This window comes from Manis javanica, chromosome 10, assembly GCF_040802235.1.
Source record: "Manis javanica isolate MJ-LG chromosome 10, MJ_LKY, whole genome shotgun sequence".
Taxonomy (NCBI): Eukaryota; Metazoa; Chordata; class Mammalia; order Pholidota; family Manidae; genus Manis; species Manis javanica.
Window position 1 is genome coordinate 54,504,273 of NC_133165.1, and position 27,816 is coordinate 54,532,088.

The 27,816-nt window shown below is 41.7% G+C and overlaps 3 protein-coding genes and 1 long non-coding RNA gene across 4 annotated transcripts in view; 3 read left to right on the forward strand and 1 right to left on the reverse strand.

Moving 5' to 3' along the window:
- The window catches only part of SMG1 (SMG1 nonsense mediated mRNA decay associated PI3K related kinase), a 107,569-nt gene extending 103,153 nt beyond the window's left edge, over positions 1–4,416 (forward strand). Inside the window, exon 63 of the mRNA XM_017663326.3 lies at positions 101–4,416. Coding sequence (XP_017518815.3) covers positions 101–178 — 78 coding nt within the window. The 3' untranslated portion in view covers positions 179–4,416. The remainder of the gene's footprint in view (positions 1–100) is intronic.
- A 440-nt stretch (positions 4,417–4,856) lies between these two features.
- On the reverse strand, positions 4,857–6,298 carry LOC140844091 (uncharacterized). The gene is made up of 2 exons (XR_012122304.1): positions 5,881–6,298; positions 4,857–5,247 (listed from the first exon to the last, which is right to left on the reverse strand). It is a non-coding gene; the product is annotated as an uncharacterized lncRNA (long non-coding RNA).
- Positions 6,299–6,451: 153 nt separating this feature from the next.
- On the forward strand, positions 6,452–13,996 carry ARL6IP1 (ARL6 interacting reticulophagy regulator 1). Its single transcript, XM_017663331.3, has 6 exons — positions 6,452–6,615; positions 8,759–8,892; positions 9,372–9,491; positions 10,935–11,052; positions 11,760–11,844; positions 12,272–13,996. Exons 1-6 carry the CDS (start codon positions 6,580–6,582, stop codon positions 12,388–12,390), a joined length of 612 nt encoding a protein of 203 aa, XP_017518820.1. The 5' UTR covers positions 6,452–6,579; the 3' UTR covers positions 12,391–13,996.
- Positions 13,997–17,518: 3,522 nt separating this feature from the next.
- Positions 17,519–23,587, forward strand: RPS15A (ribosomal protein S15a). The gene is made up of 5 exons (XM_017663332.3): positions 17,519–17,627; positions 18,623–18,760; positions 19,358–19,437; positions 22,167–22,252; positions 23,454–23,587. The coding sequence occupies exons 2-5, from the start codon at positions 18,628–18,630 to the stop codon at positions 23,545–23,547; spliced, it is 393 nt and encodes a 130-aa protein (XP_017518821.1). The 5' UTR covers positions 17,519–17,627; positions 18,623–18,627; the 3' UTR covers positions 23,548–23,587.
- The last annotated feature ends 4,229 nt before the right edge of the window (positions 23,588–27,816 follow it).

Sequence of the window (27,816 nt, forward strand, 5' to 3'; positions counted from 1 at the left end):
GCTTAGAAACTTAACTCTTACACAATTCATATAATTCACCTATGAACTGTGTCCTTTCAAGTTTAAATGGGTTTAAATACTATCCTGTGTATTTTTACAGGTTGACTATGTCATTAAGGAAGCAACTAATCTAGATAACTTGGCTCAGCTGTATGAAGGTTGGACAGCCTGGGTGTGAATGGCAAGACAGTAGATGAGTCTGGTTAAGCGAGGTCAGACATCCAACAGAACCAACTCAGCCTCAGGCATCCAAAGCGACACCACAGTCGGTGGTGATGCAACTGGGGGCTTACTCTGAGGAAACCTAGGAAATCTTGGTGCGCTAGGAAGTGAATCCTGCAGGACAGCTGCACTCAGGGATACGCCCAACACCATGGCCTGCAACCCCAGGGTCAAGGGTGAAAGAAAGAAAGAAAGCTCACTGCCTGAACACGGAGATTGTCTCTCTGCCACTGAACAGCTGCAAACGTGTCAGGAGGTTAGTTGCAGAAAGAAATCGGGATGCCGCGGAGCACAGCGTGATTTGGAACTCCATTCCACCTGACCCTGTGTGTAAATCCAGGAAAAACAAACCCAGCTCAGAAACAGAGGAAACTGGGGCCGCGAAGAAATCACAGCCAAGGAAGATTTGATGTATTCAGCCTCTCGTGTAACACCTGTTGCTTGGCAACAGTACTGGTTGGGTTGACCAGTAGATACAAAAGGCTATGCGATATGAATTTCAGAAATGGACTGAAAACGGAGAGCTATGTAACAGATACACTACATTGGAAGAACTTACTTCTGAAATGAAGGGAAAAAACCCACCCCATTGTTGTCCTCCCCAGCCCCTCACCACCTGCCCATTCCCTCTTGACCTGATCTAGTAGATTTAGCCATCTTTCAAATTCACTTTTATTTCAATCCTTATATTTCATATACTTCCACCTCGATGCTATTAACAATTTATATTTGGAGTAATAGACAAATTTTTCCAAAACCACTGATAACATGGAAAATTCAAGGATTGTTCAAAGGCCTGATGATCACCTACAAAATGTAATTCTGGTTATTTAAGTCATTTCTGTGGTTCTATCATGTACAGTTTCCAGAATTGTCACTGTGCATTCAAAAGTGATGAATCTAACAGAATGATTTAATGTACACTCCCCTTTGCTATTAGTGTGCAGTTTTTGGAAGTCACTCAAATTTTCCCTTTTCTGTGATTGCTGTAGTTTCTTTGATAGAAAGTAGCTAATCCAATGTAATCTTTTACCTTTTTAAAAACCGGAATAGAGTACCTATTAGAGTTTTACATTGTTGATGATAGATTAACAATAAAGTGATGTTCTGGTGGAGGTAGAGTGAAATGTTTTTTTAATTCAGGTTTTCATTTGATACTTTAAATTTACACCTGTGAATTAAAAGTGCTCCCTTTAGTTTATTTCTTGGCTTGTACAAGGACATGTACATGAAACATCAGCAAAAGTGAGAACCACCAACATCTTTTAATTAAGTTCAATTATTAGTCTGTGAATTACTTTGTGCACAATTTTAATAGTTTGCTCTTCAGTAATACATTATGGGGAATTCATGATCAAGGTTTCTTTAAATTTAGCATTGCATTTCGGTACTGACTGATGGTATAAGCTCAATTGTTGATCCAAAATAAAAATCCAGAGAATAGGATTCTTAAAATCATGTATCAACACAAAGGACTTGATGGAGTATATTTTTCTTGAATTTTAGAGATTTAGGACTGTGATCACTTTCTGGTTGCCAATCTTCACAAACTTGAAAGGTATTAAAGAAAAAATCCACATAGCTCTGGCCTTTTCTGTATTCTTATTGCCACATTAATCTATAATTAAATGCCCATGAGAGAATGCACTTCAGTATCAGTGCTTTTTTAATACTTTGAAAAGTATTGCCAGAAAGTGGTATTTTTGAATACCCATGTTCCTAATGGCAAGTTAAGGAACCTAGGGCATCAAATTTTATTTTACTCGTTTGGAACCTTATTTCACAATCAAAACAACCTACCTGGAATAATAATGCCATATTGTGTTTTGCACACCGCTTCATTTCTTAGAGACTGTGGGAGTTACTGAATTCACTTGATTACCTCTGCTCTCTCATGATTAAACAGTCTTTTAGCAACATTTTTAATTGTCACAAGGAAAAACTATAACAATGGTAAAACCAGTTCACAGTAGTTTATTCTTACAGGTAGTATTCAGAAATTGCTTTTTCTTTGGTAAAGGAGATAAATGAAATAGATGAATTTTATTGCTGTGAATTTCAGGTTTTTCAGAGATACTTGGCACCTTAAGCAAAAACAAAACAGCTTACATCAAAAACACATGCCTCTGGTCAATTATCCACTGCTTTTATTTTTAAATGGTCCTTCAGAGAATACTGTGGCAAATACTTGCTTGGTTGTGGGGCAGGTATGAATAACTGATGATTTCAAAGCTTGCTCTTTACAGGCACTCAGGACAAGACCCCAGCCTGTATAGTTTGGCTTCATCTTGGAAGTCATTGTGCCAGTAGCATTGCTGTTTTGAACTATCGTGTGGAATTCAATAGATTTAATCAGTGGCAGAAAGCCCTGGCAGATTGAGAAGACAGTTTGGGGATTATCTTGTAAAATAATATAAAGTTCAGAGTGCTGTAGTTAGGAAGTCATACATTTTTGATAGAAAATACCAGTGGAAAACCAGGGATCTGCCCCTCTCTCTCTCTCTCTTTCTTTGGGAAGATTCAGAGGGTATAGAATGACCTACAAACTCTTCAAATACCCTTGGAAATTGAAGTTTAAGTATTTTGCTGTCTTTTTCTAGAATTGCCTGAATTTTAGTTGATTTCTCTAAAAAGCTGTGGAGGCTCAGTGGTTTATGGAGCTGTCTTTATTTCTCTTCCATTTCCTTGGTGTGTCTTGTATCTTATTTCTGGTCATGAATTCTTAACATAGTTTGCTAGGTGATTATTAAAATTCCTTGATGCTTGTGGGTTTTCTGTTTTTTTGAGATTTGTGAGATTGCTGTGTGAGAACTAATAAGCTCTTGATCTACTTCCCTAAATTGTTTTTTTTAGAGCCCAAACCCCACATTCATGGTGAGGGTTTGTAATACAAAGAAGAACTTCCATCACTTCTGCCCTTAACACTTGTGTCTATTACCTAAGCTTAGTGTGTAGTTTTAATATTGTCCAATGTTTGGTGTGCTGTGTATGTTTTTTAATTGTGGTTGTTCTGATGTGTGAAACTTAAGGAAAGAGCCATTAATAAATGCCGAGCAGGGCAATGCAAGTACAGCCAAATATTAGACTTGATGTGCAATCTTAGGTCCTTTTAAATCTGGGATATTATAGGTAGTACTTTAAATTGAAAAGTCTTCCTGGCCTATTTTCCTCCACATATTTGTAATTACTTTGGGGGCTTAACTTGTTTGGGCAGTACTAAAATCAAAGGAGCTGGTTCTTCTTTTCTCTCCATTCTTTTCTTGTTAAAGCACCTAAAATTAGCCTGTTACTCCTATTCATATGCATCAGAAATCAATGAGTGCTTTACTATTAGCACATTTAAGTACCTGTTTTACATAAAATAGGAAAACCAATGACCCTCCACTCTATCTTCTTGAGCTTGTAAAATGCCTCATTTGGAGCTAGGACCCCCTCCTTCCATCCCCCATCTCCCAAATCAAAGAGGTAGACTATACTGAAGTAAGGGTCACTTAGGCTAGATTTTTGTTTTTAGTATTTGGGCTGTATTAGAGTCCTCTTGCAGGATAACAAACTAGCTGGTGTTACAGATTTTTCTGAACATTGGAGAAGGGGAAAATCACTGTATTATGAACCCCTCAGGGTTTGCTTCACTACTTCTGTTTTTTAGGTGATAACAGTTCACCATCCTTTATTTACTTATTAGAGGACAGATTAACTCTGAGAGTTTCATAAGTTCAAGGTTTAGTTAGTTTATACATGAACCACTTACAGTCTCTTGCTTTCTATGGGAATTTGGGCTTACTGGGAAAAAACTGTTTCTTGTACTAATGCAAAAATGTCAGTTCAGTTGGACTTTTGAAGATGGCAAGCTTAAGCAATTGCATGTTGTTCTGAAATGCAGACTTGTAGAATGTTATTTCAAAACAGGCTATTTTTTTTTGACAAAGTTTCAGCTCCTATTTAAATTGTCAGTTATATTTCTGTTTTAAATTTCCCTTATATTTCCACCTGTATTGTCAGTGGCAACGTCATACTTTGTTACTTTAACCCTTACTCTAAGAGCAAATTGAGTTGAACTGAATCTTCCTTGTCCTAGTAATATTGTATAAAGTGGCTTCTCTGTACAAAAGGTTGTAATGCCTCTTGATGGATATAATTTTGTGATTGTATTTAAGATTAAAAATTTAATAAATCACACCAGCTTCTTGAAAATGTTCATAATGCATCTTTTGGAAAACAAAAATACATGCCTACTTTGTGCATATTTGCATTAACATGGCAAAGATTGTATGAAATACCTATTTTTAAAAAAATAAAGTCTCAAAAGACGTAGCTCTTAATTTACTGCTTCAAGTAGATTTCAGAAAACAATTTTGGAATATGGGTGGCTTTTTTTAAGCATTAATGTCGCCAAAAATTTTTTTAAATTTCCCAAAAAGTAGGTTTTTTAACCCTCAAAATTTGAACAGCAGTGGAATTTTTACTTCAATAAGGAAGTTTTTTTTTTTCATTATAAAGGTGCAGGCTTAATTTTGTTTTAAAAATTGCTCTATTACATGTATATGAAAGCTCTGAAGGAAAATAGAATTAAAATGGCTTGTTTTAATATCTGGAAATCAGATTGCATTTGCATGCTGCTATATTTGTTAGGATTTATATGAACTGTTGGGCCCATTTCAAAAGATCACATCCTGCCTTTGTAATACAACGTTCAAAAGGAAGCTACACTCCAAAGGTAGTTTTCTTATTAGGCCAATTGGAAGTTTAGAGAATGACCTTAATAGCAGTGGTAGGCTGTGAAGTTGCAAATAGGTCTGGGAACACATTCCTCGTGCAGAATACTCCCTGAGAACTGGTGCTGCTTGAGTTGTTACTCCACCTACCTCAGCTTCACAAGCTGGTGTTGAAGTTTTAAGGTGTACCTAGGGAGCTTGGGTGAAAACCAGAAGCATTCTGTGGTGAAAGCTGATTTCCCAGAGTAGAAACGTCGATTTTTAAAGTCATGATTCGTAGCCTCTCCTTTGGAAATGGGTATTTCTGTACCTGTAGCAAGATTTGTGCTCAGCGCTCAATATATATTCACTAGCTCTGTGGTTGCTGATTGTTATCGAAGAAACGCTTTTAAAATAAACTTAAACCTCATGCCATAATATAGGTGGCTATAAAAAGGACAGAAGGCTAGAAGTTAAAAGCTGTGGTATGTCTTCCTGAAATACATCTGATCAGGTCACAATCTGGCATGATTTTATTTGTACTGAATAATGAAAAAGCAATTGTTCATGCATTTAAAAATCATTTAAAACTCCTAGAAGAACTAGAATAGTAGTAGTATCTAGTTCACCTAGTAGTAGTAATCTAGTTCATCTAATTCCTAAATTGCTTATGAATTGCACTGTTTATGAGAGGGCTTATATCTTTCCTTACTATGACCTATGTAATGTAGAAATGTTCTGTCAAAACTATGGTGAGGGAACTCACAGTTTGAAAAGTAATTGAAATGCACCAGAAAGAATTTCCCTAAAGACTCCGTGTAAAATAAGCTAACCTTTTAAGTCGGGGCATTTTCACAAGTTCCCAAACTATACTCAGATGCTGCACTCCAACCCCCACCCCTCGCCCCGTGTCCCATCGAGGCCTTACTCCTAATGGAATAGGAAGGAAAACTGCAAGACATACACGTCAATAGCTGTTTTCACCTGTCCTCAAAACCTCATGAGGCGGGCAGGAGTCTCCGAGTCACAAATCTGGGCAAAGCTGCCCAATGGCCTGGTCAGGCCGACCAGGGCAGGGGTCAGAAGAAAAGGCGGGCTGTCCAGGAGCACAGCGGGGGCGAGGGGCACCGGCCCGGTCGGGAAGAGGATCACGGCGAGGTCATACGCCCATCGATGCCCTCCGTCTGTTATGTGGCATAATTTCTTCTTAGAATACTGAATTCCGGAGAGGGTCCCAGCTGCTTTGAGGTCCAGCAGGAAAAGCTGTGAGTGATACGGCGACGGCCAACGCAGAACTTCTGCGCATCGGAGCCCCGAGACCGCGGCAGTTGAACGGCTTCCGAAAGGCCTGAGCGGAGCGCCGCAAGTCTCCCGGACGCTGATTGGTCATTCCGTGTCCCGCCCCTTCGGTCAGGCGCGGCCTCGCTCTCCTTTGACCCCGATTTCAAGCCATGCGCTGGACAGCCGTTGGTCCGACTCCCCTTAAGCTTGAGCTCGATGTGCCCAATGAGGAGCGAGCTTCGCGGAGGCTGTCGGGAAAGGCGGCCGGCCTATATAAGCGGCCTGCGGGGCGTACCCCCGTGGTGAGGATAGCTCGGGGGGTGTTCACGGAAGGATACTTTGGGCGGCGTGCTACGCTTGATAAGGCGATACCTCGCGGACGATGGCCGAGGGAGATAATCGCAGCACCAACCAGCTGGTGAGTCGCCACGCCTGGTCGCCCGGGAAGTGAGTGGCCTCTAGACTGGGTGGGTTCAACGGGGCGGCGCTTCCCTGCGGCCTTGGTCCTACCACTGGCCGCGGCCCGGACCTCCTCGCCCGGATCCCGGGCACAGCTGACGACGCATGCCCTTCGGGCTTCTTGGGTATCTCCTGCGTCGCGGTCGCTAGTCGTGTTGACCCCCAACATCGGTTAGCATCCCCTAACGGGGCGAGGAGGGCGCGTGATCAGGCTCTGGAGGAAGTGGAGAAAGAGGGCTGACAAACCCGGGGTGCAGCCTGGGGCAGACGCCCGCGAGGGGCCTGTCGAGCGCTTTGGGGGCCCAGGCCCCGGCTGTATCCAGGTTTCCCCGTCTTGGGTCCTTCCCAGGGTGCCTCCGTTCTTTTTCCCCAATGCTGGAGCCGGGGTGGAAGGTCAGAGGGCTGCTGCCGAGAGTTAGAGTTGGCCCAGTTTAAAAAGGCAGGGAGGCTGCGAGCCGCCGGGAACTGGAAGTAGTGCCCAGCTGGAAGGACAATGGGAGGACCTGGCGTTTGCCTGGAATTTGTTAAGTCAGGGGGCCACAGGACGACTAAGGAGAGGATCGAAGGAACTGCAACGAGCCCGACAAATTTAACCTTGTATCACAGCCCGACAAATTTAACCTCACTACGAACTTTACGTAATGTAGGCACGATTTAGGCAAAAACGAGAGAAAGTGCGTTTTCCCCGTTGCCTTTTCGCAGGGAAAGGCAGGCTTCACCACAACCACAGTGAATAAAGGAACCAAGGAATTCAATTTTTTCACTTTTGATTTTCTAAGAGCACAGGCGCTAAGGAATTAAGTGACTTTGCAGGGCAGATTTCGTGGAGCCTAATTTTCACTTTGGCATCAGAACACACACGCACGCACGCACCCCACCCCCATTCTTTGTAGCTAGCATAGTTAATCCCTGTCAGGTTCCTTTTAAGAGGATTGATCGAAGCACAAAGAAGTTACCCAAATTCACACAGCTATTGAAGTGACAGACCCTGGCCAGGAGCTCAACTACTCTTTACAGCAGAGCAGTAGGAGACCTTTGGCTTGGATTCCTGGATTTGTATCTTTAACCTCTCTGTATCACAGTTTCCTCATCGGTAAAGAAAGGATCGTAACACCTTCCTTTTAGCTTGTTGGAAGAATTAAAGTATAAGTATATAAACTACTTCGCTGAGTTTTTGTCTCATAGTAAGCTTTTAACCATATTAAACATGGTATATAAAGTCAGAAATATTGAGATCACCTAAGGGGCCAGTGTGGCACTTCATTGATTAAGCTGCACTTTTCACTGTTATTTGCACATTTCCTTGTGATGATATTGATAAGGACACAGGGTTCCTTGTTCCAATTGTTTTTCCTCTACCAAATCAGCTTACGGGCTTTTTCCACATTAGCTCATTCTAGATGTCTACTTTTAGCTGATTGTTAGATTTGCAGAGAAATTTGAGGTCTAACCAAAATGTCCTGATAACTGTAAAAAGCACTGTATTCAGCTTATTGCCTCATGTCATTTGCTGAAAGTAATTTTCCTTAATTGTGCAAATGATGCCAACATCTAAATGATTCCATTATACAAAGAGCTATTTTAAAGACTGAATGCTGTTCAGGGAGAGTCTTTCCTAATGGATTTAGAAGTAGGGGTTTAAATCAGTGAAACCACAAAACAGCAGATCAATTCTAACCACTTGAAATGAGGGAACTTGAAGTGACCTAAGTTTGTACTCTGAGTGCTTCCACTTAGTAGTGCCTGATTTTGGGAAAGTTAGTTGACCATTCTAAACTCAGTTTCTTTCATTGTAAAATGGGTCTAATTATTCCTTGAGGGGTTCTGCAAGGATGTGTTACATCATGTTGTTGGAAGGGTTGTATCCACAGCTTGGGCTTGTAAGGTGACCGTTAAATGATACTTTTTTTTCTGCATTGATTTCTGTCTTCGGTACCAAAATTGCAGAGTTGTTTTGGAAACTCACTTGTTTTTCTAAGATAGTGATTTGGGTAAGAGCTGTTTTACATACTTGGTGCCTTAGAAGAATCACACCCTGGAAACTACAGAAACGTTGAGGTTGAGGGAAGTAAAATACCGCCTTGAATCTTGGTCATATTTAGGCTGCAGAGACTGCAAGTCTGGAAGAGCAGCTGCAAGGATGGGGAGAAGTGATGCTGATGGCAGATAAAGTCCTCCGATGGGAAAGAGCCTGGTTTCCACCTGCCATCGTTGGTGTGGTTTCTTTGGTGTTTCTGTAAGTGAGCTATTAAATTTCTATGGGTTGTGCTTGTTATTAATAAGGGCTCGGGTAATACAAAGCCTCCTTTATGGCAGTGCCTTAAGTCTCTTGTATGTATAATCTGTAAAGAATGCCTTTTCTCAGGACGGTTCACTGGTTTTCAGAATACGTAGAATTTAGGTAAACTTGGTAAACCTAGTACAGTTGGATAAATCAGGGCCTTGCCAACTTGTTAGCCTTAGGACCATCGATACTCCTAAAAAGTACTGAGTTACCCAGAGAGCTTTTGTCTCTTGTTATTCACATCAACCATTGCAGCTCTGATGTCAGCATGTCTTGAGGCTTCTGGAAAATCACTTGTGAGAAAATTAGAATAAAAAGGGCAGATAACATCTTTGAGACCCAGAGGACTAAGTGAATAAACAAACGTCTTCAGCTAGGAAATAATAATGACTATGTTTTTCTAACCTTTATTATTTTTTTCTTTTAAACAGGACTATCTACTATCTAGATCCATCAGTTCTGTCCGGTGTTTCCTGTTTTGTTATGTTTTTGTGCTTGGCTGACTACCTTGTTCCCATTCTAGCGCCTAGAATTTTTGGCTCCAATAAATGGTAGGTGGCCTAATGATTTGGCCGTCTTAATTTCTGAGACGTTACTGAACCTGGTGGCTAGGATTAGATGCTGTAATTAAGCACAGAGAACTGTCCAACCATCAAATACCTTGGGGTTAGATTTACTGCTTTTATGTGAATAAGTTCTTAAGTGATATAAATGATGAATTTCCAGTACTTCTATCTCCGTAGTTCTTTTATGGCCTAGCATTTATTTTGACTTTTTTCTTTCTAGACCTTGTGTTAAAGTGAGGGGTTTTTTTTGGTAATGTTTTATAAGGGCTTGCAGAACTCATAATGAGTATTCCATTAAAGTAATGCATTTACATTTTAAATTTATTTCCATTGGTATTTAAGATAATATTTCATAGGATAATAATAATATGAGAATTTAAAAAATATGCCTATGGATCTTTGAGAATAAAGTCAAACATTTTGGGGGAGTTAGCTTTAGTTTTGGAAAAATTGAGCATGTTTATTTAAAAATGTTTCCCATATAGCAGAATGGATTAGTGTTAGGAATTGTCCTTCAAATTGTTTATGCTGCTGTTTTTTGGGCAAGTTGATAACCACACAGTGTAACAGTGTAGCAAAGGGGATCAACCTCTGACCTTGACTGTGTGAGCCAGATGACATTCTAATCTGCTAATTTATAGCTCCTGGAGAAAAGTTTTCAAAAATAAACACTGAGAGCTTCACGGTAATCAGTATGTAGCTCAGTCTTATTGATGGAGCAATTTTATTTTTTGATCTTTATGGGGAAGGAAGAACACTGTTGCATAGCCATAATCCAGCTTTGCCCATGGGCAGCACATAAGGTCTAATTGTTCACAAGTTCCAAAGGCACAACCAGAACCCTCCTGCTGTATCTATCACTGTAGTTTTACAGGGAGAGGGCCTAGAGGGGAGAAGGCACCATAGCCTCCAGTTTATAAAGAATTTGTCAACCACCAGATATTTTTAATTTTTATATTTTTTGCTACCTTGACATCAATTGTATGGAGCCCAGTTGAGGGTATTATGCCTGGGATGCTAGCAGTTACTATCATACTGAAGAGTTCTCAAATACACCTGTTAGGGAGAGACTTCATGTTTTCCTCAAAACAGTTGGGACTCTGATGCGCTATGACCCAGGGTTCATTAGAATCTGAAAAACAGACATTAATTATACTGATTTCTGCATGGCCCATATTGTTACCACCATCAACCAAATGTGACTTTAGAGCCACCACTTACCATTACTCTGTGCACATGCACACCTGTGTTTTTGTAAAAATTTGTGTCTTCCAAGTACAAGAGCTTCACCTTTCTAAGAGAATGGTGGATCACTGTTGCTTTTTATTAGACTTTCTTTAGGAGGCAGCTTTTTAAATTTGATTGGATGGTGTATTTCTGTTTACTGGAAAGATTTATTTCTAGTGAAAGGGAAAATTCTTTTTCTAGGACAACTGAGCAACAGCAGAGATTCCATGAAATCTGTAGCAACCTAGTGAAAACCCGACGCAGGGCTGTGGGCTGGTGGAAACGCCTCTTCACACTAAAGGAAGAAAAGCCTAAAATGGTACTTTTTTTTGTTTTGACTTATTTAAGTAAAGCAAAATTCTAGATTTAGTTAATTTTTGACTTCATTGTGGTCTAATGGTACCCTTTAAATAATTTTTGATACTTATCATTATCCATTGGTTTTAACTCCCCTGAGCACATTCATAAATATGATGGTTTGTATTAGACTGATCATTGCAAGTTAAAATTCCATTTTGTACTTAATTTCTTTTTTCTAGTAGAGCAAATTTTATTTTGTACTTTCTGAAATAAAAGACATAGGAAGCATTTGTTCTTTTTATCTCTTAGCTTCACATGAGGTTGTGATGTGAAGTTATTAATTGTAAGAGTTGTATAATTTATAAATGGTATTTTTTTTTGTTTTGACTTATTTAAGTAAAGCAAAATTCTAGATTTAGTTAATTTTTGACTTCATTGTGGTCTAATGGTAGCCTTTAAATAATTTTTGATACTTATCATTATCCATTGGTTTTAACTCCCCTGAGCACAATTACAGTAATTGAAGGGGGAATGTGTCTAAATTCTATCAAGTACATCTAACAGAATTTTCTATGGGTTTTACATAAAATATAGATACTAAGTATTTATAAAGAAAGTGGTAATAAAAACTGAATTATTTCCCAAAACCTTTGAAACAACCTCCTAAAGTTAGGCTTCTTAGTCTATTCCTAGGAGTTGATAAATTCTTGTTATTTTCATTATTAGTACTTCATGACCATGATCATTTGTCTTGCTGCGGTCGCTTGGGTGGGACAGCAAGTCCACAACCTTCTTCTCACCTACCTGATAGGTAAGTCTTTGAAGAAGAACCACAGGCACATGCTGGCCAGTGAGGTAGAACTGGAGCTTAGTAAACAAATGTGCGTGCTCATCAGGTTTAAGGCATTGACCAGGGAACTGGGTGGGTATGGCACCGTGGCTAAAACCTTGGTCCTTGCTTTCAGGGGGGTCTGTGGCCTTACATATAGCAAGTTAAGAAAGCATAATAACCAAGGTAACATTCATGTGCAAGAGGTAAAAATGGTGTGTTTTCTGATGTTGGGAAGTATGATAGCAGAAGTTTCTGGGGATGAATACCAACGGAAATAATGGATGTCATATTGCTTCTTCCCATTAAAGTGTTTAATTGTCTGGGAAACTTACCTTCTGTAAAATGTAATAACTTTTAGGAAGTTAACTGCTGCCTTCTTAATTTTGTTTGTCCATTTATTTTTAAGTGAGTTTCTTACTGCTGCTTCCTGGACTCAACCAACATGGAATCATTTTGAAGTACATTGGAATGGCCAAAAGGGAGATAAATAAGCTTCTCAAGCAAAAAGAAAAGAAAAATGAATAGTGCATCTGTTCTATCAGTGTGATTGATGGCATATACATTGTCCTTGGGAACAGTTTCTATTATGCTATCTGGAACTAAAATGTTACAGAAGTAGCTCTTTGCTCTCCATCATTCTGCCCTTAGTTAATAGAAATTCAGACTTGCTGAGTAAGGTTTTCTGCATAGTGTCTTTGTGTCAAGTGTAGATGGGTGCATGCTCATCCATTCTCCTTACGTGGGCGACTCACTGGAGAGTATGACTTTTCTCACCCAGAGTTAATTGACTTCTCTTACGCAACTTCCTTTAAAATAATATTGTGGTGAACTTCACCCTTTAGTACAGTTAACAGTGACTTTGGGTAGTTGGAGTTGATCTTCACATTAGCTAGATACAGGGTAGTGATCTGTGGCTCCAGGAAGCTGGTTCTACTGTCTGCTTCCACAGTCTGCTTAAAGAACTGTCTGGCTTTATGAATATGGAGTCCAAGTTTACCCCTTCTGATGAAGGAACCAGTTAAGATTCTTTCCTCATTCTGTTTCTATACCATGGGAGAAGGTCCTTAAGGACAAATGAAACTAATTCCATGCTCTACTATATGTTTCTGTCTTGTGCAAAACTTAGCAGTTCATAGGAAACCTTGATCTTTCCTCCCAAAAGGGGAATCTGACAGGTTTAGAACTCTTGTCCCCTTGCACTGAGACTTCAATTAGTAGATTCTTAAAGGTTCTTTTTAATAGACTTTCAAAAGGTTATATTAGGATTTTCAGCATGCTTTTACTTTTCAGGTGTGTGAAACTAAAATATGTGAAAGGTTAAGACTCACGTCTCTGACCTTCACTCCCAAGAGTAGCCACTGAAGGACAAAAGTCTTTCTGTGTTAAGATTCATTTCAGTAGAAAATAATGTCACCCTACTAAGTTTTCAAGAACAGAATAAGCTTTTAAAGGTAAGTCTCGAATTCTTATTTTATGGTAATGGTAGGGGTGCTGCTCTGCCCCATAGATCTGGCATAGGAGGCAGTGACTTATGCTGGTATCTGACTCTTTTCCTAGATGTTTCTCTGAAGAATGCAAGGGCTTGGGCTGTGGGTGGGAGCAGACTCGTGGTGATAACAGGTGGCCTCTGGTCTATAGAAATTTTGTAACTCTTTGGAAAGTCTTAAAATCATTCTTCCTCTCAGTAACTAGACATGTAGAGTGGTTGAAATCTGTAGGAGTGAACCTCTGAGGTCTGAAAATGTGACACTTACTTGGGAACAATTCTTAAGCTCCAATTGACTAGCTGTAATAGAGTTTTGTGAATTTATTGCACTGATGCTGTAAAACCTGGACCTTGTGGTATATCTGTCCCTAAATAAGTGGTGTTCTCTCCCCTTCAATATTGCTATAAACAGTAGCACCCATGTAGCATATGTTTGATATTTTTCTTTTTTAATGTTTCATTTGAAAACTACAAACTACTTTTCATTTACATGTGTTTCCTTATTGTAAATAAGCCTGTCTTCCTGTCTGGGTTTTTTTGTGTATATGTGTTCTACCAATGAATACTTTTGTGGTTTCAGTACTGTATAATTTCTTCTACTTTGTTTTGTGTGAAAGGGGAAAAATTAAAAAAGCTGGAATCCCTCGTAGTGTCCTACTTTCTGTATTCTTTAGCCAATACAAGGTTTACATGATTGGGTTTGTGAATGCTGTTAATGAACTGCTGTGATCATTACATGCCTGTAAAGTATTCCTTAAGAACAAAATAAAATAAAAGGTTTAAATGTATTCATTCAGCAAACATCCTGGGTGCCACGCTAGATGGAAAAGGAGATGCAGTGAATAAGTGATGGCCAAAGGTGATGTGTGATGAGGGGGCTGAGCTGGAAGACCAGGCAGGGCCAGTGCAGACTTGGGAGAGTGCCCGCCACAGGCACCTCTGTGCCCTGTGGCCTCACACCAGGTGCTTGCTAGGTAATGGGCGAGTAACTTGTTTGCACTTAAATCTGATTTTTAAATAGTGTTCAAATTGGATATTTTATCATCAAGCCTTATGGCATATACTTGGGTCCTGGGAACAGATTTAATATCAAGTTCTGAGTCTTCATCTCCTCCCCACCCACCCCCAAAAAAGCACGGATCCTTCTTTGGAATCTCCTAGGTGCTTGGTGATGTCCAGAAAAGGGAAGTCTTAACACAAAGTCATCAGAGGTCTTCTGCTGGTTCTCCACCTGCAGCTGTGACTGACTCCCAGGCCAGGCTCACTGGACTGGCTTCCTGCCAGGCCAGCCAGCACAGGCACAGCAAAAGTCCCTTTTGGCACTTACCTGGCACCATCCCCGGCAGAGGTCTGATCATTCCAGAGTTCACAGTATACCAAGAGGAGGCCATTGGGGTTAGTCATGTCAAGAAGAGTGAATTTAGGAGGTCATTTCATGCCAGTAGCTCATCTTCCACACATTACCATTTACTTCAAGTGAGATCATGATTAATCCTATTTGAAGACCTCTTGGCAGGTTCCAGTTTGCCTACAGCATGAATCACAAGTTTGTGAGTCAATTTATCTGTGGCCCTGTACTTCATCTCCACTTCTTTACCCTAATTTCGTAATTCCAACCGAGCCATTCGGAGGCTCCTACCTATCTTTATACAATTCTGTGCCCTTGCAGCTCCATGCACCTTTCCTTAAGGGATCAGAAAGACCTAGATCTGAATCGCTCCAAGGAAGTTATCTAGTAGCTTAGACAAGTAACCACTTACTTTGGCTTTGACTTTTTAAACTAAAGGAAAATTTTAAGATTGAGTCAATTTAAGATTGTAAGTTCAATCTTTTTCTCATTTATGAAATAGGCATAGTACAGATCTCACTGGGCATTACATAATCAGTTTTGCTGTTTTGAGCTTCAGGGAGTTAATCTATAGGTAGGAAGCACTTAGTGGCAGTCATGAGCTGGTAGTGCTAGTACCCTGCACAACACAGATCAAATGGCACTTCCTTTGTGAAAGCTTGATCAACTTTCCCAGGCCATTCTGTCCCTCAGCAATTCAAGTTGGCATCCCCTATGGCACATTGCTCTGTACTGGGTTATTATTTAGAGGTCTGTCTTCTATACCAGGATCTGACCCTCTTAAAGCCAGGAGCATGTGTTTCTTCAGCACCGGGTACCCCTGACACATGATAGGCACTCATTAGATGTTTGTTGAGTGAATTAAGTATATAAAGAGATAGTGGATGGTGCTATTTTTCTATTTATGGTAAGGTTGTTGAAGGGAAGTGTATTTGCTTAACTCCCCACTGTTCCTGAGGCCTTCAGTTATGAATTCCACATTTTTAGTAAATTCAAAATTTAAGTGTACAAGGAGCCAGTTGTCCAAGGGAATTTTCATTTAAAAAAAAGCATTTACATTACAAGAATGTCCTTTTGTAATGTAATTATAACCAGAGATTTCTATATCCCTGAGATTCAAATTGGGACGTTTGCTTTTCTCAAGGGTCACTTAGGATTTGAAAAGGGGTACAGGTATGGTGGGTTGAGGCAATATATAAATAACAATGTTGATTGAGCACTCATTCTGCCAGGTTTTGTGTTAGTTCCTTTTATGTGGATTATTTCATTTGCCTTCACAGCAACTTAAAGTGATTAGTAGTATCATCTGCATTTTACAGAGGAGGAAACTGATTTGCCCATTCTTTGTACCTCAAACATGTATTGAGGGCCTACTATGGACCAGATAGCTTCTCTAGGAACTGTGAGTACAGTGGTGAGCAAACTGACTGAATCCCTGCTTGCTTGGCGCTTAATGAGGACAGACAGTATTTTAGGTGGTAAGTGCTATGGAGAAGAATTAAACAGGGCAATAGCATTGGGGGATAGGGGAGGAGGGTGTATGGGTGGGTATGTGTGATTGACTACAGAGCTGAGAAAACCAGGGAGCATAGCAAACTGGGGGAGGAATGCTCAAGTAAGAGGGGAAAGCAAATGCAAAGGCCTTGTGGTGGGTGTGCTTGGAGTGTTTGAAGAAAGGCAATCCAGGGAGAATGGAGGCGAATGAGGTCTGGTGTGCCCCCTGCAAGCAGGCAGGTGTGCACATCAGGGAGGACCTTGTAAGCTTCTGTAAGGAATCTGGGTTTTACTGAGGGTGATGGGAGCCCTCAGAGTGTGTGATCTGACATGAGTTTTAAAAACGTCATTCTGGCTGCTGTGTGGGAAAGCAGGGATAGGTAGGGGGAGGGTAAGGGTGAAAGTAAGATAAGGAGGCAGCAACTGCAAATATTTCAGAGGTTAGGTAACTTGCCTCGGGTCACTGAGCTCCAGAGGATAGAGTCTGAATTCACTTCCCAGGTGATTAGAAAGCACATCAAGCTGTACTAGTTCTTGCCATTGCCCAAATATATTGGGCATTTACTACGGGCCAGATACTGTGCCAACCCTTTGCCTCATTATCTCATCTAACCCTCACAATAACCTTTAAGAAGCAGGTGTTAACTGTTACTATGATGAATGTCATTATCCCCAGTTTTCATCTGGGTAAGGTTCGGAGATGATAAGAGACATAACTAAATTGGTTTTTGTCCTTCCTGATGCAGAAGAGCAGATAAAAGCTACCGGATCGGAATCTTGAGTGTTTATTTAAAAATATTTGCTTTCTTCCAAAGTGTGTATCCCAGAAATTGAAAGGTCTGGATTCACAGTAAATAATTTCTAAGATATAGGGAGAGTCAAAAAGGAAGCATCTCAACAGCCATAATGGATGGTGCGCATTTAAAATTTCAACATTTTAAAAAATGTTAAAAAACATTTTTGACTAGTTCAAAAAACACAATCTATATACACGTTTCAGAAAACAAAATTGCATAGGAGGAAAAGCTAGTCTTCCAGTTCCTAATGCCCTCCCTGGAGGCAAATTTTACTGCTATCTGTGGATCCAGAGAGCCTGTAAATACGCAAGTATCAAAATTTATCCTGACTGGTGAACAATTGTTGCGAAAAAAAATCAAGTGTTCCGGCCAGTTTTTTACTTTGACAAATTAAGTGCTGGGAGGAGTCGAACCTCTGACAAAAGCTTCACCTCTATCCCCTCCTCTTGGTCGCACAGGAGAGGTCGATTCCATTGACTCTCTACTGCCTACCCCTGTAGAGGCTCCGCCTCCCTTCCATTAGGCAGGCCCTTTTTGTCTTTTGGCGGTCCTTTGAAAGTCTCGCGATAGTCTGCCCGATTCCCATAACTCCGTGCGTTCGCCTCTCTCGTCCTTTTTCCGCCATCTTTCCGTGCTGGTGAGTATATCTCTTTGAGTGGTCCAGCATCATCCGTCTGGTATTGGCTCCATCCTGCAGTCGGAGGCTCGGCTTCGGTGCCCTGCGAGGGTGCTGGGGCCCTACTGAGCCGCGGATGCTGGCCTTGTGGGGGCCTGGGCAGGCGTAGGGGAGAGTCATGCCCGGCCGCCCCACGCTCTCCACCCGGCGGAGTCCAGCTTGGGGGGCGCAGGCCGGAGCGCAGGCGGGAACGGGCGCTCTTTACTGCTCGAGGAGGCAGTGGCCGAGGCGCAACGCCTCGGTTCCGGGTTGCAGGAAGCATCGGAGATGGTGGCCGTTGTGAGCTGTGCAGCTTCCCATTACTGCGGACACGCTGGAACTGGGAGGCTGAGGCCCTCGACCTGGGAAAACCGCATTCTCGGTGGGATGGCAGTTTGCTGGGAACTAAACTGGAATTTTTGGCCTGGAGGAAGCAGGTTGGATCCTTGTGTTGGCGCTTGAAGCATTGGCTTTACATTCTCAGTTTTGAAAACTTAAGAGTATCTTGTTCGTCTCCATTGGAATAGAGTACAGCCTGATGTGCCTGAAGAGTTTCTGTTGGCTACTATAGTGTGCTTGGCGTTGGACACCGTGTTTTGTTGGCACAAGGACGGAAGTCTTAATAGTTACGATTGGTTTAGGTGAAAGTTAAGTATCTTTTGGTTATTAGGACAAAGCTGACATTGAGTTAGTTGGTTTAAAGGAAAATGTTAATTTAACAGATGCTGCTGGATTTCAGAAATTTGGAAAACATTGCCGGTGATTAGCAGCTCCCGTTCTGAATAACCGACCTACTGGCTGGAATTTTAGTTTTAGTACCTGACACAGCGCTGAGGATGTTGAGGAACCAGCCTGCTTAGAGATAGGAAAACTTGGTCATGATAGAGGCAGAAAGAGAAGGATGTGTTCGCAGTGGAACGATTGGGTCCTGGTGGTGATGGCAGTCCCTGTAAAATCTGTTTTCTCTTCCTGAACAGCCATAATGGTGCGCATGAATGTCCTGGCCGATGCTCTGAAGAGTATCAACAATGCCGAAAAGAGAGGCAAACGCCAGGTTCTCATTAGGCCGTGCTCTAAAGTCATCGTTCGGTTTCTAACTGTGATGATGAAGCATGGTAAGTAAGTATGTTGTTTTGTGTTTTGGTGTAAAAATTAATGGGGGGAGAGGATCGGGAAATAATGCCATTAGCTTGGGCTGGTTACGGGATAGTTTGGACATAAGACACTGTTGGAGAAACACCCATAGGTTAGGACTGTTGAAAGGACGAGGAAGTTTGTGCCTGTTGCCTGCTAGGTGTTTGGGAGATAAAGTGGCTTTTGTTTATACCTCGTATGTGTAATACTACGTCTGCAGCATGCTACCAAGAGGGCCCCTGAGCTCTTGTAAGAGCTCCTTGGGGGCAGGTCTTGGGCAAGAGGTAGCCTTCGGGAGTGGGAAGCTGTGAAGGAAGGAGCAAGACGAAATAATCCCTTTTTAAGAATTGCAGGGTGGATTGTTTTGGGTGTTTTCTCCTCAATTTTAAAAATTACTAGATTGTAGAAATTAGTTCTGATGCGGAACAACGGTTTTTTCCTGAACTGGTTAGAGAAACAATTGCTGAAATTATGTGAGGGAAAAGAACCTAGCAGTCAAACAGCAGGAATATTAGAGGAGCACAAATTAGGTCTGTCAAATTGATGTGCCATTTAATACAGTCAGTTATGTTCTGTAGGTTACATTGGCGAATTTGAAATCATTGATGATCACAGAGCTGGGAAAATCGTTGTGAATCTCACCGGCAGGTTAAACAAGGTAAGAATAATTTTAAGGTGATTAATTTTTATATCACATTTTGTTTCATTTGTTCTCCAGGGTTGTATGTGCTCTAGAATGCTCTAGTATGTTTTACTAGATGACCAGGTTTGTGGTGTGCGAGCTGTCTGAAGGGAGATGTGACAGGGTGGGGGTGAAATGAACATCTGGTGATACTCCTGTTTGAATCTTGGATGGTGCACTGCCCACCTCACTGGCTTGAGCTTGAGAGGCACAAGGCCACTAATCCTCAGTATAAATAACCCAGTGTTGGGTTTATTGAACAGAATGGGCTTCTCCAGCCAGAGTAATACTTATGTTTTTGCTGGTGTAGGCTGTACATACCTGTCTTTGAGGCCTGCTACCTTTCAGTTTGGCTTGTAAGCATAACCTAGGGGATCTATTTGATCCCTTTGGCTTTGTGGTTTAACGGATTGCATGTATTTTGGGGACAGGTATCTGAGTGAGTTAGGGTGCCTCTGAGCTGTGTCTTGCCTTCTGTAGCTTTCAGATTTTCAGACTGAGGTCCTGTTGTCCAATATAAATGGTGGGGGAGCAGGCCCAGAAAGTGAGTTCTGGTTAGTGTCAGAGGCCAGATTGGTAAGTTTATTTCCTGGTCCAACAATTTTTATTTTACCAAGTTGCTTCTTTGTATATTGTGATCTTGATTTCTTGATTCCTGTGTGCCTAGATACTTCATGCTAGATGAAAACTACTGGATTAGGAGGCCTTTATGAGAGGTTTGAAAAGTTTTCAAGGGTAATTTTGAGTCTGGTTTTGTTCTATCTGTAGCTACTAAGTCTCAACCCTGGAGAAGGATTTGGATTTGCTATTTATTGCTCAGATCCTCACGATGTGTTTTTGATGTAGACGAGGGTGTGTGTGTTTTTTTTCCTGTTTTTAGTAGGTAGGAAGCTGAGATATGGGCTGAGTCCTGCTCACTGTCTACTAGTGTGTTAGTAACTAGTGGGAGAGCTTGTTCCAGTATATAGTTTATAGCACATCTCCAAACTGTCCTACAGAAGATGGAGTTGGTATGTAAAAAAAAAACTCTTAGTTGGAAGAGTGTCATGAACTAATTGCTCTTGAACATTTATTTCACTATACGTAGCAACTTGAGAATTGAGTTTGAACAGAATGTCTTCCAAAATGGAGCACGTATATGGCATCCATGTTGTGTGGTGTACTAGTTTGTAAAATTCTGGCTAAGAGGTAGTTGAAAAATCCAGGCCCTGCCACTTGCTTTGCTGTCTGACTTTGGACAAAACAAACTTTAGTTTCTCTGACCTTCAGTTTTTCTCATTCATAAGACATTGTTACCTCACTTCTGTCATGCAAGGTAGTGTTTAGAGACAAGATAAAATTAAGAAAATTCTGGCCTTAAGATTGATCTGGTTTAAGAGAGGGTGTGCTGGTTTAATTCTGCTAGCTGAATGAGAGGGGTTTTACTGTAATGAAAGCCTGGTTGTGGTAGAGTAGAGACCACAGAAAGGTCTTTGTAGCTTGCTTTAGAAAGATCTGGTTTTCCCTGTTCCCATCCTGTATTCCTTCCATTCAGTGAGGGAATTTCCTTAACAGTTAAGCAATAGCATAGCTGATAAGATGTTACAAAAAGGAGAACCTGAGTGGGCTTCCTGGCATAGGGCAGTACGGCCTGGCAGGATTCCAGTCTGCCTCTGGAAGTGTCACTGCTCCAAAGACTCCAGTAAGTTCTAACCCCGTAATCTCCTTAGTTTACTTAAGTGTCTTGGGATCTTTAAAGATTGGCCTGTGTGGATGTACACACAACTGTAGCTAGCTGCTCTCTTCATCCTCCGGAATTTACGCTTTGGTACACATCCTGAGTGTTCTCCCATGATCATTTCTCCTGTGTAAACAGCGGGAGCCCTCTGCATGGGCGGTTTGAGTGTGGTAGTGATTTGTAGAGTAGTGATGTGAGCAGGGGGGGTCATTTTAGCTCTAGACACGTGGAAGCTGAGGGGATCAAAAGACCCTTTAATTACTTAAACTGTGACAGACCTTGTATGAAACCACCAGTAAGCTCATGTAGCCTGTTAGTAAATGTTGGAAATATTTACTGTTGTTTTAGGATTTGCATGTGTGAGTGATTACAGTGCTTTGGCTCTTGGAGCACTCACTGTGAGGGTGGCTGTTGATGTTTGGAGAAACTTGCCTGGGTTGTAGACTGGTAGTGTGCCTCGGAGATGGATAGCGGGAGTTCACAGGTGTAGCAGCAGTTAGGTTTTAGTTTCATGCCTGTGGAGTTTGTTCCTTAGATACTCTAATATTTTTCGTTTTAAGTTTATAGGTGAAGGATTTGAGACCCTGCCCATTTATTTCAGCCTTACTGTATTTGAAAAAGGTTTTAACTAAAGTTTTATTTGTCAAAGAGTCGGTCTTTTAACACTTTTAAAATCTGGACATTTGTTCTGGGACAGCTCTAAAGCCGCCAGGATGCAGACTTGGGCCCTGACACGGACATGAATCGCTTTGAGTTCTACCTCTTCTTTTGACTTTTGCAGTCCTTGGCTGCTTTGTCGAATGGCAGTCTTAATTCAGTATATTTTTCAAATGGCATTTATATCAAAGATTGCACAGAATAGTTACCCATTAAATGTTGAGTTAACTGGTTTATTTGACTATTCAGCAGTTACAAATGCTCTGTTGGGATACTCAGTTTTTCTGTTACCGGTAAGGTGTGAACAGCATTTTCTGTTACACTTTTACAGTGTGGAGTGATCAGCCCGAGATTTGACGTACAACTCAAGGATCTAGAAAAATGGCAGAATAACCTGCTCCCATCCCGTCAGTTTGGGTGAGTTGATTTTCCTCATTTGAAAGAAGTTAATGCTAAAGATTGCTCTGATGCAATTTGACTTCAGCTGAAGTTTTTTTGTTTGTTTGTTTCTTTTTTGTTGTATCTGTAGTAATTGTCTCCATTCCCAACCAGCTTGACTCATGGATTAGCTCATGTGTTAACACATTTCATGTGTTAGGCTTCAGGTTCTGACAGGCATGTGAAAGTTGAGGCTGGCTGAGACAGCACATTTGTGTCCCTTTTAGTGTCTGCTCTATAATGCGTATACTTCATATTACGTGTTTGATGTTATCCCTCCTATGGCTGGAATAATTTATGAACCCTAGGTCTAATTTTGAGAGACTCAGTTTGAAATTCTTCACCCATGGTAATAGACTGAGTTTAAGTCTGTTTCCTGCTCTAAAGCTGTAAGACCTTGGGCAAGTCATGACCTTGATTTCTTCATCTGTAAAAATGATATTCTCTTGTAAATTATCACCTGATTTAATTCTGGTGAAGCACTTCAGGGTCTGACATAATAAGCGTTTATGTTTGTGGCTAAGAACTTCAGCCCCTTGAGTTGTATATTTGGTGACATGATTGAAATTTACTCCCACTTCATGGTTACTGTATTGTAGGTACAGTGTTATGAGCGAGTCATTTCTGATTGTAATTGTGCTAGTTTTGATACCTTATAGTGGACATGCTACCTTATGAGTCTTACCTTGATCCTCACTGTAACCCATGAGGTAGCCAGGCCAGGTGGGATTCCCTTTGTCCAAGTGACTGTCTCTGTATAGTAGCTTGCCTGTGAGCATACATAACCATAAGTGGCAGAAACAATTCAGTCGCATTTACAGCAGTACTTAACATGTATTTCTAACTCTCTGTTCCTGAGAAGAGAAAATGACTTTTTGAAGTTAGAAGGATTTTCCAGTCTTCGTTTCCAGTTAAGCTTAATAGCATTGTTTGTCAGTGTTAACGGAGGACTGAGCTGGATGGGCAGGTGTAGCTGAGGTCTCTGAAATTGGGTCTCTTGGTTGCAGGGTCCATGACTCTGCCTACCTGCCTCTTGGGCAGCATTAATCTCTGACCATTATGGGAAGGTGTCAAAAGCTCTGATGAATTTTGATGTATTTTTGTACCAGAAAGTGACTTGATGGTGAAACTGTTTTTAGGAAAAACTCACCAGCATTTTTTTTTTTTTAACTCTCCATAGTTTCATTGTACTGACAACCTCAGCTGGCATCATGGACCATGAAGAAGCACGACGAAAACATACAGGAGGGAAAATCCTGGGATTCTTTTTCTAGGGATGTAGTACACACATGCAAATAAAATGCCTCAATGGACTCTGGTGCTTCGCTCAGTCGTTTTGAATTTTACAGCAGAGTAGCAAGAGTGTCTGCCAGCAGTGCACAGCCTTTGTGTTAACTGGTGAATGCTGTTCCCCTGAAGTGAACAAGAAATTCTTGACCGAAGAGTGGGTATCTGGCCCTGGATGGTTGAATCTGGGTTGGGGTCCAGGTGGTGCCTTTCCTACTTTTAGCTTGACAATACACATTTCATACACTGTTAACTGCCCTGAAAATATAGGGCTGTGGTTCACTATGAAGTGCATAAAGATGCACACAGTGAGAGCCCACAGCTCATTAAGATTCATCTCAGAGTAAATTTGGATGGCACGTCAGGAGCATTTTAGCAGCATATGTTTATAAAATGTTATGTTAAAAAAAAGACATCTTTAAAAAAAAGTTTTACTATAAACCTGTCCCAAATGTATTCCTGGAATTGGGGAGAAGTTATTTGATCACTTCACCTGGGAAATGGTTGTAAAGAGGTCAGTCATCAAAGAGGGCAGGGCTCCATTTCTTTGCTAAGAGCAGTGCTGTCCAGTGCAAATGTAACAAGAGCCACAGATTAAGAGGACTACACTAAAGGAAACAATTTTTTAATAACATTTGTTTAAAAGTTAAAATTTCAATATGTATGAGGAATGAATGGAATTTTACTTCTTGTAAGTCTTTGAAATTATGTATATTGTATGTTTACACTTAAAGCACATCTAAATTGTCAGTAGTCACTTAGAATAGTCACATGTGGCTGGTGTTCCATATTGGACAGCACAGGCAAGACTTGATTCCTGGGAGGACTGTACGTCTAGCCAAGGAGAATGGATGAGGGCCCTGGTAGTTTTATTGTGCACCTGTAAGCAGCTGTATTGCCATCTGTGGGAGTGGGGTGAAAGGGGCAGTTGACAGCCCTGTAAAAAAAAAGGACAGCACCTACTTTAATTGTCTCCTAGCCATGTGTGCCAAAGTAAAAATGGCCTCCAGATAGCAGGCCTGATTATGGGACATTGATAGATGTAATAGGTGCAAAGAACTGTTTGATCATGTTTAAGTTTGATTTCTTAGGGAAGAAGTCTCACTTTCTCCATTGGAATTGTAAGTATCCTATAGGGCTACTTGATAGCCTCATCGTGGGCCTGGCAGGTCTCTGCCTGGGTAGGATGTTGAATCAGTGCTGACCTGATGTCAGGTGAGCTCCAAAAAGTGACAAGTCTGAGCCTTCCTGTTCTGTGAAAAGGAAGAACTTGCATCCTGGGCCTGCCAACTGAAGGCATGTGTGAAAACCTCAGGGCCTGGGACATGGCCAGCATTCAGTAACTTAGGGAAAAGAGGGTCTACTGTAAGATGTGGGAATTAGCTAGGGATGCCAGGACTCACCCTAGAGGTGTGGCAAGTAAGGGTTCCAATTGGTAAAATGTTAGAAGAAAGTGAGTGGAGTGTTGTGTCTGGGTTTGGGGCCTCTGGAAAGCTGTAATTCACATGGGTTTTAGGGGTTCAACAGACCACAACTGGTGTGCTGTAAGCACTTAATAGCCTGATTGCCTCATCTGTATAATGGGAATAATGGAAACCCTACCTCAAGAGTTGTTGAAAGATGGGATTGTATAAAATAGATACTAAGCACTTGACATACAGTTGTATTTGTCAGGCACAGGTGAGGTGGGCCCAGAAGAATCATCTTAATAGAACTGATAATTTCTTTTACTGCCAAGATCGTAAGCTCTATCAGGACAGGTGCTGTGTTTGGTTTATTGTAGCTCTGGACCCCGGCCTTCCTGGCACAAAGGGGACCCCTTATCTCAGTAGGTACATGTTGATTGAATCATTTTATTAGGCACAGACTTCAAATACTAAAGTAGGACAGGATTATGGCCCTGTTTGCTGTCACCATTTGATGGGGATCCTGTGTTCTTTGAAGTGGTCAAGGGTGGGACTAATTGGGTGACCAGTTGATGGATTTAACACATGTTCCTAGTGAGGAAGCAGATTCCTTAGTCCGTGTTTCTGAGGCCCAGTAAGCACAGTTCTAACAACCTGGTTGATGGGCTAGACCCGAGTTTGAGGGTCTGGAGAGTTCAGTTACTAACTGTAAGATGACTTGGCTCAGAAGGAAGCTGTGTTTTCCTGTGGGGGTGAACCCAGCCTTCCCTCACAACATGTTCCTGCTGCAGACAGTCAGAGACTTGGGGATTGGAGTGGAGAAGGGGGGCAGCACTTTTGAGTCTACTGGTGAAAGGCCCCAGCACCTACCTAGACCCTGGGTTCTTAGCCTAGGATCAGATGTCACAGACAAACTTCTGAAAATACATACAGAACTGATAACCCATGCATTTTTCTGGGGAGAGGTTACATAGAGCCCTTGATGAAAGATACTCAAAAGGCCACAGAACCACTGCCAAGAATGTCCTCCACACTATAGAAGCATTCTGTCCCTGTGAGTGTGCTGTGTCCTCAGGCCGTTTGCCTTCCCTCCAGGTACCTGGGCTATGTGGAAATTGCTAGATAGGAGAGGATAACTGCATTCATCCTCTGGGCGAGGCACAGGGTCAGGTCAACAGCTGAGACATGACTTTTTTCCTTCACCGCCAGTAAGGAGGTTTGCTTTCCATTCCTGACCCACCTAAAAACTGGGAGAACCAAAATCTGATCTCATTTGGCTTTCTAATCTATTCCACTGCTTCCTAAAACATACCAATCTGAAGTCCTAAATGGACCCCATATATGTGACCCACCTCTGAGCTTTTGCTTACGGCTCACCCCACCTGGAATGCCTTTTCCTCTTCTCCCAAGCCAGCTTAAATGTCAGTTCTTCCATAAATCTTCCTCTGAAAGGAACATGTGTTAATGCTTTTTCCTAACAATACTAATGCATTAATAAGACAGGAATTTTTAGTGCTTGTCAAATGTTCCCTGTATGCCTGGCATGGAACTAGGCTTTACGTGCACCATTTATTTGATCTTTGTAATTCTGTATCAGCTACTGTTACTGACTACAGTTTTTCAGGTGAGAAAAGTGAAGTCAGGTTGAAATGCTTTTAAAGTACAGCTTGTTTTCTGGCCTGCCTTCAACATTATTAGTGTTCTTTTACAAGTTTAGTGTATCCAGGCACTTGGGGGCACAAGGGTACACAAATATCTAGTCCCTGTCCTTGCTGGAGTCTGTTAATCTCTATCAGCTCTCCGCAGCGGAGCCCTGTTACTCATCTCTGCTCCCAGCATCCAGTCTGTCAAAGGGTCTCAACATGTTTAAAAATCACCTCTGACCCTCATGGCCACAGGAGAGCAGGCATTTTAAAGTGTCATGTGGCATCTGTGCTATGCTGTGTTACAGAGTCCACAGGATTCCATGGACCCCCAAACCAGTCTCAGGACAGCAAGGGAGTAGAGGAGGGATGTGGGCAGGATCCAGTTCAGCATCATAGTCCTGGCCCAGGGCCCTCTTTGTTAGGCTGTATGTGACCTAATGGGCAATGCAGGTGTTGAAGAGGACACAGAAGGTCAAACCAGGGTGGCAGGAAAACCACAGCAAAGCGGATGGACTTTGGACTTACATACTGGCCTCATCAATTTCTAGCTGTGTGACCTTGGGCTAGTTGCTCTGCCAGTGTGTCAGTTTCTTAATTACTATAGGGATAATAGTAATACTTCCTCTGGTAGTTGTGAAGATACAGTGATAATTGGAGATGTTTGCAAAATATTATTTCTCCCCCTCCCAGGCACATGTACTTTGCATGTGACTAATTCTGGCTAATGAATGAGGTGTGAGCCGAAGTGATATGTTACTTCCAGGCTGGAGCATTTAGTGGCTGATGTGAGACCTCCCATGTGCCTCTTTTCTTTCTCCCACATGAGGGGCACCCGCAGAGTGGCTGCTCTTGTAGCCCAGGCCATGGACGGAGTAAGGGTGACTGCAGAGATCCAGCCGTCTAGTAAGGGGAGTGTAAAAGTAAGAAATCATCTGCTGATTCAGGTCTGTTACTAACCTACAGATAAAAGTGCTTACCACAGTCTCTGAAATTTAGTAAAGGGTAAGTTACAAAAAGGAAAAGCATGGGATAGAGAATGACCAAAGGGATTTGCCTTTTGAGTTGATGTCAGAAGACTATAGCACCCTCTGTTCTCAGTGTGGCTTTTTCCGTTCCCCACCCAGACCCCCCGCATGGATCCATGAGGTTCTTAATATCTCCAGCCCTCAGCCCTTGGACACAGATGTTCAGACCCTGGGAGGAG

Coding starts and splice junctions, on each gene's coding strand:
- ARL6IP1 (XM_017663331.3), top strand. CDS start 6,580: ATGGCCGAGGGAGATAATCGCAGCACCAACCAGCTG. Junction 8,893..9,371: donor GTGGTTTCTTTGGTGTTTCT/GTAAGTGAGCTA, acceptor TCTTTTAAACAG/GACTATCTACTATCTAGATC. Junction 11,053..11,759: donor AGGAAGAAAAGCCTAAAATG/GTACTTTTTTTT, acceptor TTTCATTATTAG/TACTTCATGACCATGATCAT.
- RPS15A (XM_017663332.3), top strand. CDS start 18,628: ATGGTGCGCATGAATGTCCTGGCCGATGCTCTGAAGAGTATCAACAAT. Junction 19,438..22,166: donor TCACCGGCAGGTTAAACAAG/GTAAGAATAATT, acceptor ACACTTTTACAG/TGTGGAGTGATCAGCCCGAG. Junction 22,253..23,453: donor CTCCCATCCCGTCAGTTTGG/GTGAGTTGATTT, acceptor AACTCTCCATAG/TTTCATTGTACTGACAACCT.